At 30.9% G+C, this 17,124-nt stretch overlaps 1 protein-coding gene across 4 annotated transcripts in view; it reads left to right on the plus strand.

Moving 5' to 3' along the window:
- Window positions 1-17,124, plus strand: part of NOVA1 (NOVA alternative splicing regulator 1) — a 150,066-nt gene that overhangs the window by 119,311 nt on the left and 13,631 nt on the right. For all 4 annotated transcript variants that reach the window (XM_049612965.1, XM_049612967.1, XM_049612966.1 and 1 more), the window contains one exon: window positions 3,627-3,698. In XM_049612965.1, coding sequence (XP_049468922.1) covers window positions 3,627-3,698 — 72 coding nt within the window. The remainder of the gene's footprint in view (window positions 1-3,626; window positions 3,699-17,124) is intronic.

A 17,124-nucleotide genomic window follows, 5' to 3' on the forward strand; every position in this document is an offset into this window, starting at 1 on the left:
GTGTAACTTTGACAATATGAATTTATATTAGAGCTGAGGGGTTCCAGATTGTTCAGACATTGGAAGAAGGGAGGAAAGAAACTTGTCATGATGAAAAGCCAGAGATGACAATTACATATTCACATACTTTATCCATTTTTTATAGAGCACTGTACAGATTTATTTACCAGAACTCGAAACACAGGTGGAAGGTGACTACTTGAGTAATACTACTCAGCTAGTAATAGGTTTTGAATTACAATTGAGACTTCTTGTTCATTGCTGTTCTCAATTTACCTATAACTATCAGAGGTTCTTGACAGTCTGTTACTGTAGATTTGCTTGGAGGTAAGCTGCATATATTACAGAGTTCATTTATAGTAATATTTTCTGATCCAGCAAAACTGTCACTTGTTAACAAGAATGCATTTTACAATTTGTAGTCACTTTTTTAGTTCTTATTCCCAGAAACCTAGTTATATCTACACTTAACTAAATGTCTGTTGTTAAATCATGAATATTTGAAAACTGTTTCAAAGGATCCACTGTTTTGAAATTGTCAAATACTTTAAAATTTTCTGCAATACGTAATTCAGCCTCCAATCTTTAAAGCAGACTTCTTAAATGGCTACTCAATTCATGTAAATAAAAATGTTATATTTTTCCATTTGAAAGATAAAATTGTGCTAAAAAATGACTGTCCCTCACAATCACTATTTGATAAATGTGAAACAAAAAATAGAGAAAGAAGTGTCCTTTGTAAGTGTTATTTATAACAAATATTTTAACATACTTTGCTTATATGGATATACAGTTAGTTACATCTTCATGATGTGTGACAGGAATTTTACTAAATGATTTTTAACTCTGAAACCATGAAACTTTAAATCTGTGTAGTAAGTAGGAGTGAACACTGTTTATAAAACAATAGGGAAACAAACATATTGTACATTTATGTTGAAATTGAAATATTTCTTATGGATTCTTCGGTTCTATTTTTGTTGAGAAAACTATTAAAGCTGTTTCATTAATCTAATTAATAAACATTTTAAATGAGAGGTATTATTTTAATACATTTATCTGTTTGTTAGAACAATTTTTTTGTAGCTAAAAAATCTACCAAAAATGCAAACTTCCTGGAATCTTTTTATTGTTATAAGTTAAATTTGTAAAGGGAGGAGACTTTTTGTGTTTAAAGTATCTTTATGAATAGTAGCTACAAAACTCATCATGTGTTTATTTCATTATATGACATTATTTTAGAAATTTAAGTGAAAAAAATCTATTTAGAGATGATTTATTGTGACATTTTGACAATCTTATCCCTTCAAGCTCAAACTTATATAATTTTCACCTGTTTATTTAAAATACTAAACTTTAACTTCTTATCAGATGATGATGTTTAATAACCAAACTTTTAATGATTTAAACACATTCATATTTTCCCAAAGTTTAAAGTTACTGTTTTTGTTTCTATGAGAAAGAAATAGCATCAGAATTATTAAGGACAATATTGATGACTATGAATTGTATCAATTACTAATAATATATGTCTAATATTTCATATATATGCCAAGCAACAAAAAAGGTATTGAATAAGTTGATGGAAGTTAATATTAATTGAAGTGACTACAAATTCTGAGCCACTTGCTATTACTACTTTTTCCACATTGTTCTTTGCAGTGTTTCAGTACCTTATTGAGACTTCATAGCCAGGGTAAGGTGGATGTCATAGTGAACCTCTGGTACTTCAGGTTGATTTTACCCTGATGGAAATAGAAGAACCCAATACATACTTAGTGCTTCTGTATGTTAATGAACTTAAATTCTAACCTGTTTTGACAGAATTGGCCTCTAGATTTATTTCACATCTATTTCATCAGCAACCTCAGAATTAATCTGAGATAAGTACAGAACAGATTTTTAAGTATGTTAATTACTCCCAAGAATTCTCTGTAGTAACACTTGTAACCAGAGATGGGAAAATAAAATTTTCACTGTTTAACATATAGTAGCATCATGTCAATAATATATGTTCCAGGATAGTATTGCATGAAAAGAAAATAGTAGAGCAATTTTTAATAACTGAAAATGAAAGTCTCTCTGGAGAAATGACAGGAATTTATTACAAGGAACGAAAACAGAAAACAAAGGTTTTGAAGATGTATTTTCTTCTTTTATGAGGTTTCATTTCTGAATGTAGTTCCTGTCCCCTTTTTAAATATGATTTAACAAAAAAAACCTTGGTATAACTCAATATTAAGTCTGGTTTTCCTCAAAGTATCTTAGGTTTTAACTTAGAAGAACCAGGAATCACTTGAGGAGTGGACTATTTAAAACATGATTTGATGTTAGAACCAATCTTTACTTTGTTACTGGAGAATAGTAGTTAAGCAGAAGCCTGTGAATTTCCTATTTTTTTCTTTTTATGATCAACTGCTTTGTTCTACCCAAATTAGAACTTTTGAAATCTTAAATGAAGAAATATGATTTTGTTAAGTAATTTTATCTGTTTTTTCTGACACTGCTGAACCTTTAAAGTTATGCTTTTGCTCATATCTGAGTAATTGTGATGCATATGTATTAATATAAAACATAATGTCCACAAAGGATTATGTCTATACTATAAAACTACCCCATTTCACCTATTGGGAAATATTATCTATTGAGGATGCTTCTTAAGCAATGCTGTTCACTAAAAAAGTGAAATTACATTTTTTAAAAAGAAAAAGGCTTGACATCTTACACTTTAAGGTTATTCCATTAGACTTGAAGTTTTTAAAAAATGTTAATGTATTGTTCAACAAGTATTTTATGGTCTCATACTATATATTTTATATATAGTATGTATAAGTGTTTAGGAATGAAGTGAACAATAAATATGATTCCTAATATTTTTGTGCTTATTTTCACCACAGGCTGATGATGCTACAATACATCTATATTAAATTTTTAGTCTTTAACATAAATGATAAAGATATTATAGCAATTTGTTAAAATGCTATTAGTTACTTGTTTATTAATATGAGGTTAATGTTTACATTTTCAGACGGGCTCTAAATTTCTTAAAAATTAATATTTTAGAAGATAATCTGATATTAAGAACTCAGAAGTACAAATTTAGTTGCTTTTAAGTATGGATCCCTAAATTCATATGGAATCAACTTGTTGGTGATGTTCAACATATTAAGTAGGTAGATGCTTTTATGCCAAAGTAAACTTCATTTCACCACTTCTTCCAATCCCCGACTGTATTCATTGATAGGAAAATAACTCTTTCAGTTTTACTCATTGACTTTCTTGAATTTTTGTTTGACATCTCTTTTCCCCCAAGCAAACAAGAGGGAAAGAAAAGAGACTACTATTCATGAATATGGTCAGGATACCTTTAATACTCATGTGAATTTTTATCAGTCACCATCATGATTTCAAGTCATGAATTTATTTTTACATGCTTATGCATGCATATTTACATGCATTAGTTACTTAATTGATCTTAAATTCCATTAAATTTGAATGAATAGGAGAAAAATTTGTTCATAGGATTTTGTTCTCGTTATATTACATTTTATTTTATTTTGTTTTATTTAAATAATCAGTTTAAGGCTTTTAAAGGTTGATTTGCTCCTGAACTGCTTTGTTCCCAGACATTGCCATCTTCCCCAACTACCACCAAGTCCTCTCCATCTGATCCCATGACCACCTCCAGAGCTAATCAGGTACAGTATCATCCTGTCATCTACACCATACTTTTCACGGGTGATTGCCTGCACACTGGAGAAAAAGATAATGGTGGGTTAAGGATATATTCGTTCATTCACATATGTGCACCATGATCAGATTCCAAGTAACCTGAGAAAGAAATATCCATTATTCCTGAACCTTTATATGCATTTTTTACTTTAGATAACAAAAATATATTCACATGGTAGACTACAAGAATTTTGGATTTTTCCCTTAAAATTATGGCTTAATGGAGCTCTGTGGGTTTTTTTACTGAGTCACTGTTTATAATCTTCATTACTGTTTCTTCCTAGGATTATTGGTATATATATTAAGAATGTCATATATGTAAAAAATAAATGTATAAATATGACTTATTGAGCAAAGGTATATCTTTAAAAGTGAATGCATTTTCATTTGTTTTTTATTTTAGACATGTCTTACTATGTAAACGATTTTCAACTTTCAATGAAAAACATTTCTAGCAATCTGAAAGTAACTGAAAATTGGTGTTTATGATAATTTTAATGCTGTTTAACAACTCAGGAAATGGTATTTTCTTCTAATTTATACTAGTGTTTTCTTTGGTGGAGTGGCACACTTTGCAATTAGAAATATGAAACTTATGTTTTTGATGATTGTTTTGCTACTGAATATTTGTAGGTCATTTTTCAAAAATGTAGTTATTTTTGGCACATTTAAGTAAATCATCTAAAATATTTATATGTAATCCAGAGCCTAATGTACTTGACAAATGTTGAAAAATATATTCATTAAAATGATTAAACACATTTTCATTTTGTCTGAGTTGAGCTTCATTTAGGTGAGAGATGTTATTTTTTTAATATTTCCACTTTTTTACTAATACAAGGCCTTATGGGATTATTCAAATATTAAATGAAAGCTTATCTTTTTAATATATTTTTCATATAGTTGACTAATAAATTATTAACTTTGAACTATATTTGCTAACTATATTAAGTGTGCCCTTTGCATGTAATCTAATCTAAGTCTATCAGAATAATTTTGCTCATTTGCTAATTCTAATACTTTTGCAACCTCAGGAAAAATTTTAAAACAATAACTGGAAGCAAAACTAACATAGAGTGCTATTTTATTCTATAGTAGGAGCTTGATTTTCATTTTATACAGTAGCATTCCCTTTAGAAAAAAACTACTTTATAATACTCACATTTTAGCCCCAATAAATTGGTTAAAATAATACACATCTCTAGTGATGAAACCCAGCACTTCCCTTTGAAGGAAATGATATGAAATAAATGTGAGAACAAAGCTTGTAATATTGATGCATGAAGTTAAAAAGGTGTTTATACATTTGCACTCTCTATGCCTTATTTCTTACATGAACTTTATGTGATATAGAAAACTATTGGAACAACTGACTTTTTTTTTCTAGTGTTTCTCTTGTATTTTATCATTCTTTATTTTTCGAACAAAAGACAAATGAGAACAACAGCAATACAAACAAAACTAACGGTTTTTCTCAGTGTGTTAAGTAAAAAGTCCTGGATCTGGAAAGAAAAACTATCTCAATAGTTTTGTCTTTGATGTTAGATTTATACTTTCTTTTTTTTTTATATGAACATGTGAATTTTTATTAATTGATTTCTTTAAAGGCTCATTTATATATTGAAGTTTACTAATATTTTTACCCTCCAGATATATTACTATATCCACCTCTACCAATTCTAATATTTTCCTAATTTGAAATAATAATTCGTTGCGGTTTTGTACTTTGTCTACTATACTCTGTTAAATATATTTTATTTATATTCTGGTCTCTTCTGTTTTTATACAAACAAGCATAGTATCTCCTGGATAACATAAGGCAAGATACAAAAGAAGAACAAAACAGAATTCTTAAATATTGGAATTTTAGTCATCGTCCATTCTTATGTTATTAGTAGTTTGTACTCATTGTGCTCCCTCAGTATTTCCCAATAGTTTCAACTCCACTAGATTAGCTTAGATCTTTAAGGGTATATAGATAGAAAAATGGGTTCTAGTGTGATAATCTTAAAATCTTCATAATTAAAGTGAACTTTTAAACCTATAAGTAATTTTTTTATGTGTTGCAGCTAATAGGATACCCTCTGCTGTTAAAAGCAACCAACTATAAACTTTTTCCTTGTAAATTTTTATAAACCAATGTAAAATACATCCAGTCAACTATCTGTGTTAATTTCATCCGTAATAGTTAAGTGAGTTATAATTGAGTCTATTTTCAGAATAAATAGTTTGTCTATGTTACAAACTAATGTGATAAAAAGATCTAAGGGACTATTAATATTCAGAAAATCCAAAAGTAAAAAGCACAGAAAATACACCAAAGAGTAAGTTTTATTGCAATTTCAACATTTAAAAATCTTTTCTTTTAATAATGATTACATGTTTCAGTACCTACTAAATTTTAATTTTCTACCCTCATGTTTCTACAGATCAGACTATTTCCACAGGTCAGACTGGCAGACTGTAACCACAGTGTTGTGGGTCTATAATAATTTCCCCCCTGAAAATTGAGAAGTCTTACAGAATGGTGGTTAAAAGTCAAGACTAGCACCAAATTGTGTATGATCAAATCCTTGTTCTGCCACTTACTTGCTGAGTAAATTAGGCTTCACTTTCCCCTTTTGTGCAATTCAGATAATTATAGCACCTCAAAGGGTTGAAGAAAGAAAGAAATTCATTGTTAATAAATAGTACAGTATCTAGAATGTAATATTCACCTTAAATGTTAGGTTATGTTTATTTTTTTATGAAATATCTTTCAAGTGATATGAAAGAGTATTCTTTAAGATGGTGAATAACAGCATACAGCTTATTAAAACTGAGTTTTATCTTTAAAAAAGGATTCTAAGATACTAGTGTTCCTGCTTTTTTAACTCCAAAATATTTCTGTAATCAGTCTCTGTGTGGTTTTTAAGATAGTTTAAACTACACTACAGTTATTTTCTCCTCTAGTGAGAATACTAAGTCATGCATTCTCCAGTGATAAATCATCTTGCTATTATTTCCCTATTGAGAAAGAAAAGTTATAAGGGCTAATAGTTTTATAACTTACACTTTTTTGTGTGTGTGTGTGTGTTGCATATTGCAAAGTGCAACTTTGAAATTTCCAACAGGTGAAATTTTAAATATGAAGCAAATATAAAGATATAATAAATAGAAGTAGATTCTTTAAGCAATGTGTTTTTTAAAATCTTAACAAAATAAAAAAAATAGAGGTTTGATCAGTTCTGAATTATTGATACTAAATTTTTTAGTCACTTCAAAATTCAACAAAATGGTTTTGTTAATCAGTCATTGGTGCCAAAAATTAAATTCCAGCCTTAATTTTAGATTCCTGGTGGTTAGCTCACCTAGGATTCTTCTTAAATTTCATGAAAAGAAAAAGGAAAAATAACAATTGCAGAAACATCTGCTTTATGGACACTCGTTTACTGATGAATTTGAAATCGTATCTCAAAATATAATAAAACAAATGAAAACAGGTAACTCATGTATAGCACCTTTGCTATGGTTACAGGAAAACACAGATGAAACCCACTGGTCTTTCTTTAAATTCATGACTGTAGATCTCAAATGAATCCTTAATTCTCAAATAGTCATAAGCCCATTTACTTTTTTACTCTCTAGATGGCTATTTCATATGTTCTCTTCTTTCAACCTCTGTATTAGCTTTCTGTTGCTGTGTAACAAGTTACACAGTGGCTCAGACAGCACCCATTTATTATCTTGTAGTTTCCATAGGTCAAGAGTCTAGGCACTGCTTCGCCGAGTTCTCTGCTCCTGGTCTCACAAAACTGCAATCAAAATATCGGATGGAGTGCATTCTCATCTAGAAGCTTGACTGAAGTCTAATCTGCTTTTAAGTTGATACAGGTTGATGGCAGCATCCAGTTCCTTGAAGTCAGTGCCCTGACTTCTTACTGTCTGTCGACAAGAGGCTGCCCAAGTTCCCTGCAGTATGACCCTCAGTACAGTAGGCACTTTCCACTATGGCTATTTACATCTTGCAAAGCCAGCAGGAAAATCTTTGTCCCATGTGTGCTAGCAAGATGAAACCTTACATATTGAACTGAATCACATGTGTGACTTCTCACCTCCTTTACTATACAATATATAATCACAGTAGTGACATTCCATCATTTTGCCACATTCTGTTGATTAGAATCAAATCACAGTTTCCACCCACATTCAAATGGAGAGAATTACACAAAATGTAGCACCAAGGAGGCAGATCCTGGGGCTTTCTAAGAATTCCCCTATCAAACCTTCCAATATCTCTTGCTCCATCCTCACTCCCAACAGATGATCTGAGTTACTGCTTCACTGAGAAAACTGAAGCAAAGGAAAACTTGCACAAACTCACACTAAACATAAACGTAATACCCACATATTCTACATTCTCTTACCTTCTCCTATCTAAAGCCAGTAATTTCACTTATACATTAAACCTCATCCTTTTTCCTTTACTCGAAGACATCTCTTCAGCAATTCTGCCTTCCCTCTCCTTTATTATCTTTCACTTTTTTGTCTCTATGGAATCATTCCCATCAGCATGCTTATATCTGTTTTTTCCCCCATCTTAAAAGACTAAACAAAACTTTTAATGCCACTCTCCCGACCAGCTAATGCCCCACTTCTTATACTCCTTTGTAGCAAAATTCACAAATTGTTTTCTCTGTTCTCTGTTTTCCAATATGTCTCTTCCTTCCCATTCTTTCTTAGGTCCATTCCAGCAAGATTTTTGCCTCTACCATTTCACCAAAACTGTGTTTGCCAAGGACATCAGTGATGACCACACTGCTAATTCCAGTTGTCTATTCTCGGTACACATGTTACTTGGCCTATTAGCAGTATTTGTCATAATTCGTCACTTCCACTGCCTTGCTAAACTTTCGTTACTTGCCTTCCAGGATACTACACACTTGGGATTTTACCCCTGCATCATATCATGTGCTTTGTCTCAGAATTCTTTGCTAGTTTTCCTCATCCCACTTAATGTTGAAAATCTCCATGTTTTACGACTTCTTTAGGGTTTATACTTTGTTTCTCCTTATCTAATACCATGGCTTTCATATGTTAACAATCTGCAAAATTTATGTCGTCAGTGAAAGGCAGCTTTACTATGAACTAATGAAGCTTAAGCCTTAAGATTTCTCACCTCTACAAGCTTATTACAAGGCACCGTACCTAATTTTAAGTTCATTTTTTGAATATATTTCCCAAAGATGTCCCCTAAAATTGTATGATACCGGTCCCACATAACTTGGGTTCATATTTATCTCTTAATTCCGCTCTAAGAAGCTATAGACTGTATCCAGATTCCCATCCAGCAATTTCCACTTGCATATCTAATGGACATTTTAAATTCATCAGTCCAGAAAACTACCCTAACCTTCCTCCATCTTTACCAACCTTTACTATCTCAGCAGAGGCAGTGCCGTACATCCACTTGCTCCAACCAGAAATCTCAGATTCACCCTCACCTGTTTTCTTCCATAACCCAAATCCAGTTTCTATACGATATAATAGTGACTCTGCCTTTAAAATAGAGGTAGAATCTTAATCACTTCTCGTTACATCTATTGCTATCCTAGTCCATGCCTGTATTACTGCAATAGCCTCCATATAGGATTTCCTACCTTTTCTACCCTTGCTATCCAAAAGTTCGTTCTATACCACGTCTGTATTCCTTTTAAAAATGTGTCAGGTTTTGGTGGGGTTTTTTCCCCCTTTGCCTATATCTGTGATAGTTTCCCATTTCACTCAGTAAAAGCCGAAATCCCAAAAATGATACCCATTAACTTACAAGATCTGGCCCTTGTCACATTACCTCTTTCATTTCATTTCCTACCTCACCTGCTTACTACTCTGCCTCAGCCAAATTTACCTGCTTGTTTTTCCTTGCAGACAATAGGTGTGCTCTCTCCTCAGTATTTTGTTCTTGCTTTTCTCTCTGCTTTAAATTCTTTTATCTCAGAGATTTACTTGGCTAACACCTTCAGAGCCCTCAAGTCTTACTTCAAAATTCGCCTTCTCAATAAGGCCTACTGACCATCCTATGTAATATTGCAGACTGGCCTCCTTCTAGTACTCCTAATTCCCTTTGTCTTGCTGTATTTTTTCCATCCCTTCATAGAATACCACATATTTGTTTATTGTCATACTCACTGTGCATCGTCTCTCTCACTTTCGTAGAAAGTAAGATGAATGACAACAGGGATCTTTGTTTTATTCTCTCATGTATCAGAAGCACTAACCTGCAACATAATAGGTTCTCAATTAATATTTGTTGAATGACTAGTCTTAGGAGGAAAAATAGGCTTACGGCCTCTATGTTTAAAAATCAGTTTATTTTTAGGAGCACCTGGGTGGTTCAGTTGGTTAAGCGTTCAACTTCGGCTCAGGTCATGATCTCACAGTTTGTGGGTTCGAGCCCCGCGTCAGGCTCTCAGCTGACAGGTCGGAGCCTGGATCCTGCTTCGGATTCTGTGTCTCCTTCTCTCTCTGCCCTTTCCCCACTCACAAACACTCTCTCTCTCAAAAATAAACATTAAAAATTTTTGAAAAAATGAGTTTATTTTTGAAAATCCCTTCAAATGAAATTTTGAACATAAGTTCTCTAAAGATCTAAACCACCTGAATAAGGATGCTTTAAATTTTTTGTTGCAATTTAGTTAATTTATTTAATAATATTTGTTTTTTAATAAATTTATTAAAATATATTTTAAATATAGTTGAGGTACAATGTTATATTAGTTTAAGGTATACAACATTGATGATTTGACAATTCTGTACATTAGACAGTGCCATGAAAAGTGTAGTCACCATCTGTCACCACACAATATTATTGCAGTATTATCGATCCTGTTCTCTATGCTGTACTTTGCATCTCTGTGACTTAATTATTTTATAATTTGAAGTCTGTAACTCTTAATTCTCTTCACCTATTCCATCTATCTGCCCACCCCCTCCTTTCTGGCAACCACCAGTTTGTTCTATTTATGTGTTTCTTTATTGAATAAATAAATTGAATATTAAATTAACGGGACATAGCTTTCTTCATTAGACTTCTGTTTTACTCAGAACACAGTTTGAAAGCTAGTCAGGCTCTTGTCTCAGGTATTGTCATAATTCTCCAACAAAAAATTTTCATTTCCTTCAGCATATGTGTGTGAGTTGGTGTGTGTGTGCACGTGTGTGTAATATCAGGGTAGTGTTCATTAGAAGTGTATTTAAGAAAGTTCCAGAAAAATAATGAAATACAAATGTTCTTTTTAAGAGAAGTGATTTTATTATTTTTATTTTAAGGGAATTGTATTTATTACACATTAGAGTTTATGTATTGTGCTTACAACTAGGATGAGGTTTATAAAATTGCTGATATTAAAAAATTGCTACTATATGAGTGAAGTTTCTTAGTATATATCATATACATATCAAAATCTGTAAAACTTTCCAAGAATAAATTGAACCAAAAAAAGGATAGAATCCATATTAAGAGAATGTAAAATTTTCATGTAAGTACATAAAATGCTTCCTTAATGAATAGACTTAAAATAATTTTGGGAGAGAAAATTTAATATAGAAATAGCAATGTTTTTAAATTAAAATGTAAATGTAATTTTCATTTTCTTCCCAATTTTTTTGGTATTGTGGGAGCTAGAAGCAAAGGCAAAATGATTTTAATATTCATATGAAAAAGAAATGCCTAAGAATTACCAGGAAACTATTAATAAAAGGATTATCAAAAACATAATATATGTGTGGGACGGCTTACTTGGCTCAGTATTAAAATTTACTATAAAGCTATCATAATAAAAGGAGTGTGATATTAACACAAACAGGTATAATTTATCAGTGAAATTCCAGAAATCCAAGTACATATGAGAATTTACTGTGTTTTATTATATATTAAGAAAGGTAGTATAACTTAGGGATTAAGAGAACTGGATTCTCGAATCATAATCTTTGGCTTCAAATCAAATCTTTCCTGCTTTCTTATTTTGTGATTTGAAGAAACATCTTTAACTTTGCCATGTGTGTTTCTCATCGTTAAAATGTGACTAACAACGGAGCCCTAGCTCATAGGTTTGTTATGATTCTTAAATGAATGAATACATGAGAAGCACTTAGAACACTGCCTGGTCCAGAGTAATATTTAAGTGTCATTTTAATCCATTTTAGAAAAGGATGTTAGGCATCAGGGAAAGATGAATCAACATCATAAAATTATACTTTTTTTTAACCAACAGATAAAATTCTGTGTGTTAATAATGCTCATGGATCAGGAACAAATAATCTGTGTGTATGTGCATTTATGAATTTAAAGTACTGGCACGGATATAGGAAATAATCATTCTTATGCAATATTGATGTAAGTGCTATAATATTGCAGCTTTTGAGAATCTATCCAGTAAAACTTAATGCACCAATATTTAGGAATATAGAGACAAGGATGTATATCATAGTATTATTTGCAGTGGCAAAGTCGGGAAACAACCTGACCTCTAACAGGAGAATGACTGAATAAATAATGGTATTACAGAATATTATGGGGTGATGGTATTAAAAGTAATAAGTTGGAGCCACATAAATTGGCTAAGAATAGTGTTCATAATATACTATCTAAAGAATACTAAGTTGCTAAGAAACATATGGCCCTGTGTTTAATAGAAAACATCTTGTGTGCATGTATCATAGGGTGATGACGAGGAATATGAACATGATTAACTTTTTCTGTTTATATCTCTACTTTGTTTTTAAAATGTTAACTGAGAATGTAAAACAAGATGGAGAAAATGACTTCAGTTGTGGTATATACTGTGTTTTGAAGAATATAAAGTGGGAATTTTCCAAGAGAACGACTGGACCATCTTTATCATTATATATCTGTTTGAGCTACCTGACTCTTCCTTTTTCTAGTCATGGAATGCTTTTTTGAGTTTCCAGAAGGGTTACATAGAGAGGGTTCAGGCCTAGAGGAGACATTTATTAAATGACAAAGGAAATGACATTTTTTTTCATATTTTGAAGTTATATCAAGTTATGTACTATATGTAATATTTTTCTTAATACATCAAAGGTTCTCAATCCTACTTTTACATCAGAAATACCTGTGGAGATACTTACTTAATAGATCTTGCATGAGATTGGGTGTCTATATTTAAAGAGTTAGAGAAATGTTTTCTGAAGCTGTTTACTATATGAAAAATGCATATTAGTTGACTAAAATGATTGTGTACTATTCTTACACTGTCTCTTCTCTCAGACTTTAGTTTATTAAGACTTTTTTCATTAAATAACATACTTTATTTGAAAAATAACAAATTAAAAAATACTTGATTTGTGCAAAAGTTGAAGGGTAGGTGTTAGGTTTAGCATTGAAAACAATAAGAGTTTACTAACTATAACTAGTACAACTTAAATCTATGAAGACTTATTATGCAAAGGGTGATTATCTTTTCACATAGCATTAATAGTCCTTGACGATTACCAGGAATGATTAGGAGTTCTCTTACGTTGTATATCTTTATATACAGATTACAAAAATTATGGAAAGGGGTTAAATGAATGCTTCTAACCATAGTCATTCCATCGCAAGCTTCTAAGTTAGTTTGCTATGCTGTAGATAGTGTGTTCTGAACACCCAATGGTGGGAATCAGAGGATCTGCCTGAGAGCAAGTTAAGAATTGCTACTGAAAGCACCTAATTTATGTTTGCGTAATACACCTTATGGTAAATACCAGCCTATGTGACCTTCTGAAGTCCCTTTTGAAGGTACAATTTCAAATGAAGATATATTCCTGTTTATGGAAAATCTAGTGCTTTACAGTTACTCAGATTGAAAAAAAGTGGTATACTTCAGGGAAAAAGAATGAAATAGTCACTCTCTAATGTCGTTTATTTTACATCCCATACATGACTCGGGCATTGGCTCATGAGTAGGCAGATTTGCAATTATCTGTCTTTCTGAACTACCTAATAGGTAAAGGTGTTTTATTTATTTCATCAACGTTTTTCTTGCAGTCATAGCTGTAGTAATTCTTACACCACAGCGTGTTCTCAAGACAGCACATTATACATGCATTTATATAACCAAAGCATTTAATGCTCTGTACTCTGGAATGTGTATTAGTCTTCTTGCTCTGTGTGTGTGTGTGCGCGCTCACACGCACGTACAGTTCAATAGAATTTTTTGTAATCTTTCAAATAAAGCCATATAAAAGGGGTAGTTATCAAGTTTATTTTCAATATTTTACTTTTTAAAATGCTTAGAAATTGGAAGCATGTGAATGTCTTTGCATGTTCTTTCAGATAAGAGTAGTTTTGCCAGATTAGAGAGTTTGACCCCTATTCACTATAGAATAAATAATTATTTCTCATTTTTGACTTTTCTAATTTATCTTTGATTAAGGAATATCCTAGGAGATAATAAGTTGATCATTTTCATCTTTTCTTCTAAACCTAATACCTTTATAATTCATTTTATTAAGTGTTTGGTTTAGCTATTGTTTTTTTCTTGTATTAGATGATACCATTTTTTAAAGATACTCTTTAAAAATATTTTGGAAAAGGAAATGCTCTATTTTATTAACTAACTGCAATTTGTTTTGAGCCAAGTAATAGAAGTTACAAAATTAATGTTTTTATTTATGATTTATTAAATATTAGAAGTGAACTACATCAATCCATATTTAGGGAAAGAGCTTAGTTTTGTGACTAATAATACAGTTTGTTAAATTACAGGCATTCTTCTGTAGCCTTTTATTTAGTATTTGTTTATCTCCAGTGTTAATTAAGAATAATTTGTGAAATATTCATTTTCTTAACGATAGTCATGTGTGATAGTAAATTATGAAACTTTACTAGTATGTTACTGAAATGAAAACATGTATTATCTTTAAAAAAAAGTACTGGCTTCAGAAAAATTGTTGGTAAAATCAAATATAAGCAGTGTTGTATTAGGATGATTAGTAAATATAAAATACCTGTAAGCACCTGTATTTGACTTCAAAGTAGCTTAAATCAGGTAAAAAATATTGCACATCAAGCTTTTCAACTAAATAATAACATTTAATTTTAATGGTAAAAATGGCTTAATCAAAAATTTGAAAAAACAAAATTAAAAGTCCAAATTATGCAAGTTTTTAAAATTCATCTATTTACAGAAGTTTAAGTGGAGACTGATTTTTCAAACATAGTTGAGATGTTTACTTCTGAAAATATCTAATTAGTTTGGTTATATCATAGCATATTAAATCAATCCATGAATAAACTCAGAATTTAAAAACATTTTAAATTCTAACATTAACGTTCTGGTTTTCCTAGATAGGTATTTATTTTAATTACATGATTCTTATTTAAAACTATGACTTTAAGTTTCCTTATTTTAAAATTTAAAAGTATTTTCTAAGTCTCCTTTCTATCATTTCTCAACTACTTGTATAATATAAATTTAAATATTTAGTAGTCTTTATGATAGATGCTACCTGACTGTAAGCTTCATAGAAGGGAGATCTAATTCTTTTTATTGACTTCTATAAAATCCCCAACATCTGCACCAGTACCTGGCACACCATAGGCACTGAATAAATAATTGTGCAGTGAGTACCAAGAAATGTATTAAAACTATTTTAAATATGTTGTTTATTCTACTTTTACATAATTTGTTTTTTCAGCAGTTTAATTTGGAAGTAACTTTTTTATTTCCTTTTATTACTCTGCTTTTAAAATACTAAAATAAGACAAAGTTTACCTGGTAGAGGGAAAAAAATGTCACCTGAAATTCAGTCTCTGTTATTCCCTTCATTTCAGTTTTACCTGCATATAATTTTACACTACTTAATTCAAACTCTACATACACATTTACATATATTTTATAATTTTGTGTTGTTTTCCACATCATTTTATAATTCCATGTAGTGCCTGTACACTGTTCTTTGTATATGATATTTTCCGTGTTCTGGATTATTTTCCAGAAGGATCACAAAAGGAGAGATAGACACTAAGGCAAAGCTTATGTTCATTTTATAACTTAATATATTCTCCATAGTGATTTCCAAGAGGTAATATATACTACTACACATTTTTAAAAGAAAGAGATTAAGGGGTGCCTGAATGGCTCAGTCGGTTGAGCATCCAACTTCAGCTCAGGTCATGAACTCACGGTTTGTGAGTTCAAGCTCCATGTCAGGCTCTATGTTGACATCTCAGAGCCTGGAGTCTGCTTTAGATTCTGTGACTCCCTATCTCTCTGCCCCTCCCTGACTCGCTTGCACTCTCTCTCAAAAGTAAATAAACATTAAAATTAAAAAAAAAAAAAGATTAATAGTTAGACCATTACCTCATGTACATTTGGTTCACTTTTTTTAAGTGATTAATTTTGCTGCTCTATTTTAAATATCTCTGATTGATTTTAGCAGTTTATATTTTCTTATCAAAGTTCTTTACTGTTCACTATTTAATGAGTTTTTTCACTTTTACCTTCCCGTAAATTACCTTATCCATTTCTATTGCTTTAAATAACCTCAAATTTCCTATGATCACCAGACCAATAGCTAATCACCTACTTGCTGTCATCACTTAGATGTCTCATGAGGATTTCAAACTTAAAATATCCAAAGTAGAATTCTTGATTCCCTCTATCCTTATCTTTCATACCTTTTCATCATCCACTTCTGTGAACACAACCCCTCCTTTAATGTTCATAGCTATTTTTCACTTTTTAAATTGACATTACAGCTTTTAAAATATTAAATTAAAAGCATTAGTTTTCATATTAAAAGCCCAAATATTTCAAGTACATTTTTTCACTAATTGGAATTGAGAACTCTGAACATATATCTTATTATGTAAACTCCAATAAAACAGTTTGTCTAAGAAGATATGGTTTAAAATAATAATAGTAATAATAATAATGATTTCTAAGAGGTTTTTGATAATTTGACATGTAGATGATGTTGACAGATGGGAGTTCAAGAAATTTAACCTCATTTTAGTAAAATATGGTTTAGTAAGCATTAAGAAGACAATACTGCAAGTTATTTTCATTTGTAAATAATAGGCTGCCCTAAAATAGTTTATTATTTACAACTTTTATGGTTTCTTTATAGTTGTTGGACTTCTGGTATTTTTCTTTTTTGACGTAATTATATCTAGAGCATTTAGCATCTCAATAGGAATCATTTAAAGTGCTTTTCTTTTCCTATAAAAAATGATTTTTCCTATTTTTCTTATACCTAAGTGTATCCCTGTCTGGAATGTGATGTGATGTGTCTTTAACATAGGCAGCAGTCATCAAAAGGAAAAGAAAGAAAAAACGAAACAAGCAAACTTTGAATAATGCTTCAAGGGGCAAAGTGAAAAAATGTATTAAGTAAAAATATAGTTAA

This window comes from Panthera uncia (assembly GCF_023721935.1).
Source record: "Panthera uncia isolate 11264 chromosome B3 unlocalized genomic scaffold, Puncia_PCG_1.0 HiC_scaffold_1, whole genome shotgun sequence".
Taxonomy (NCBI): Eukaryota; Metazoa; Chordata; class Mammalia; order Carnivora; family Felidae; genus Panthera; species Panthera uncia.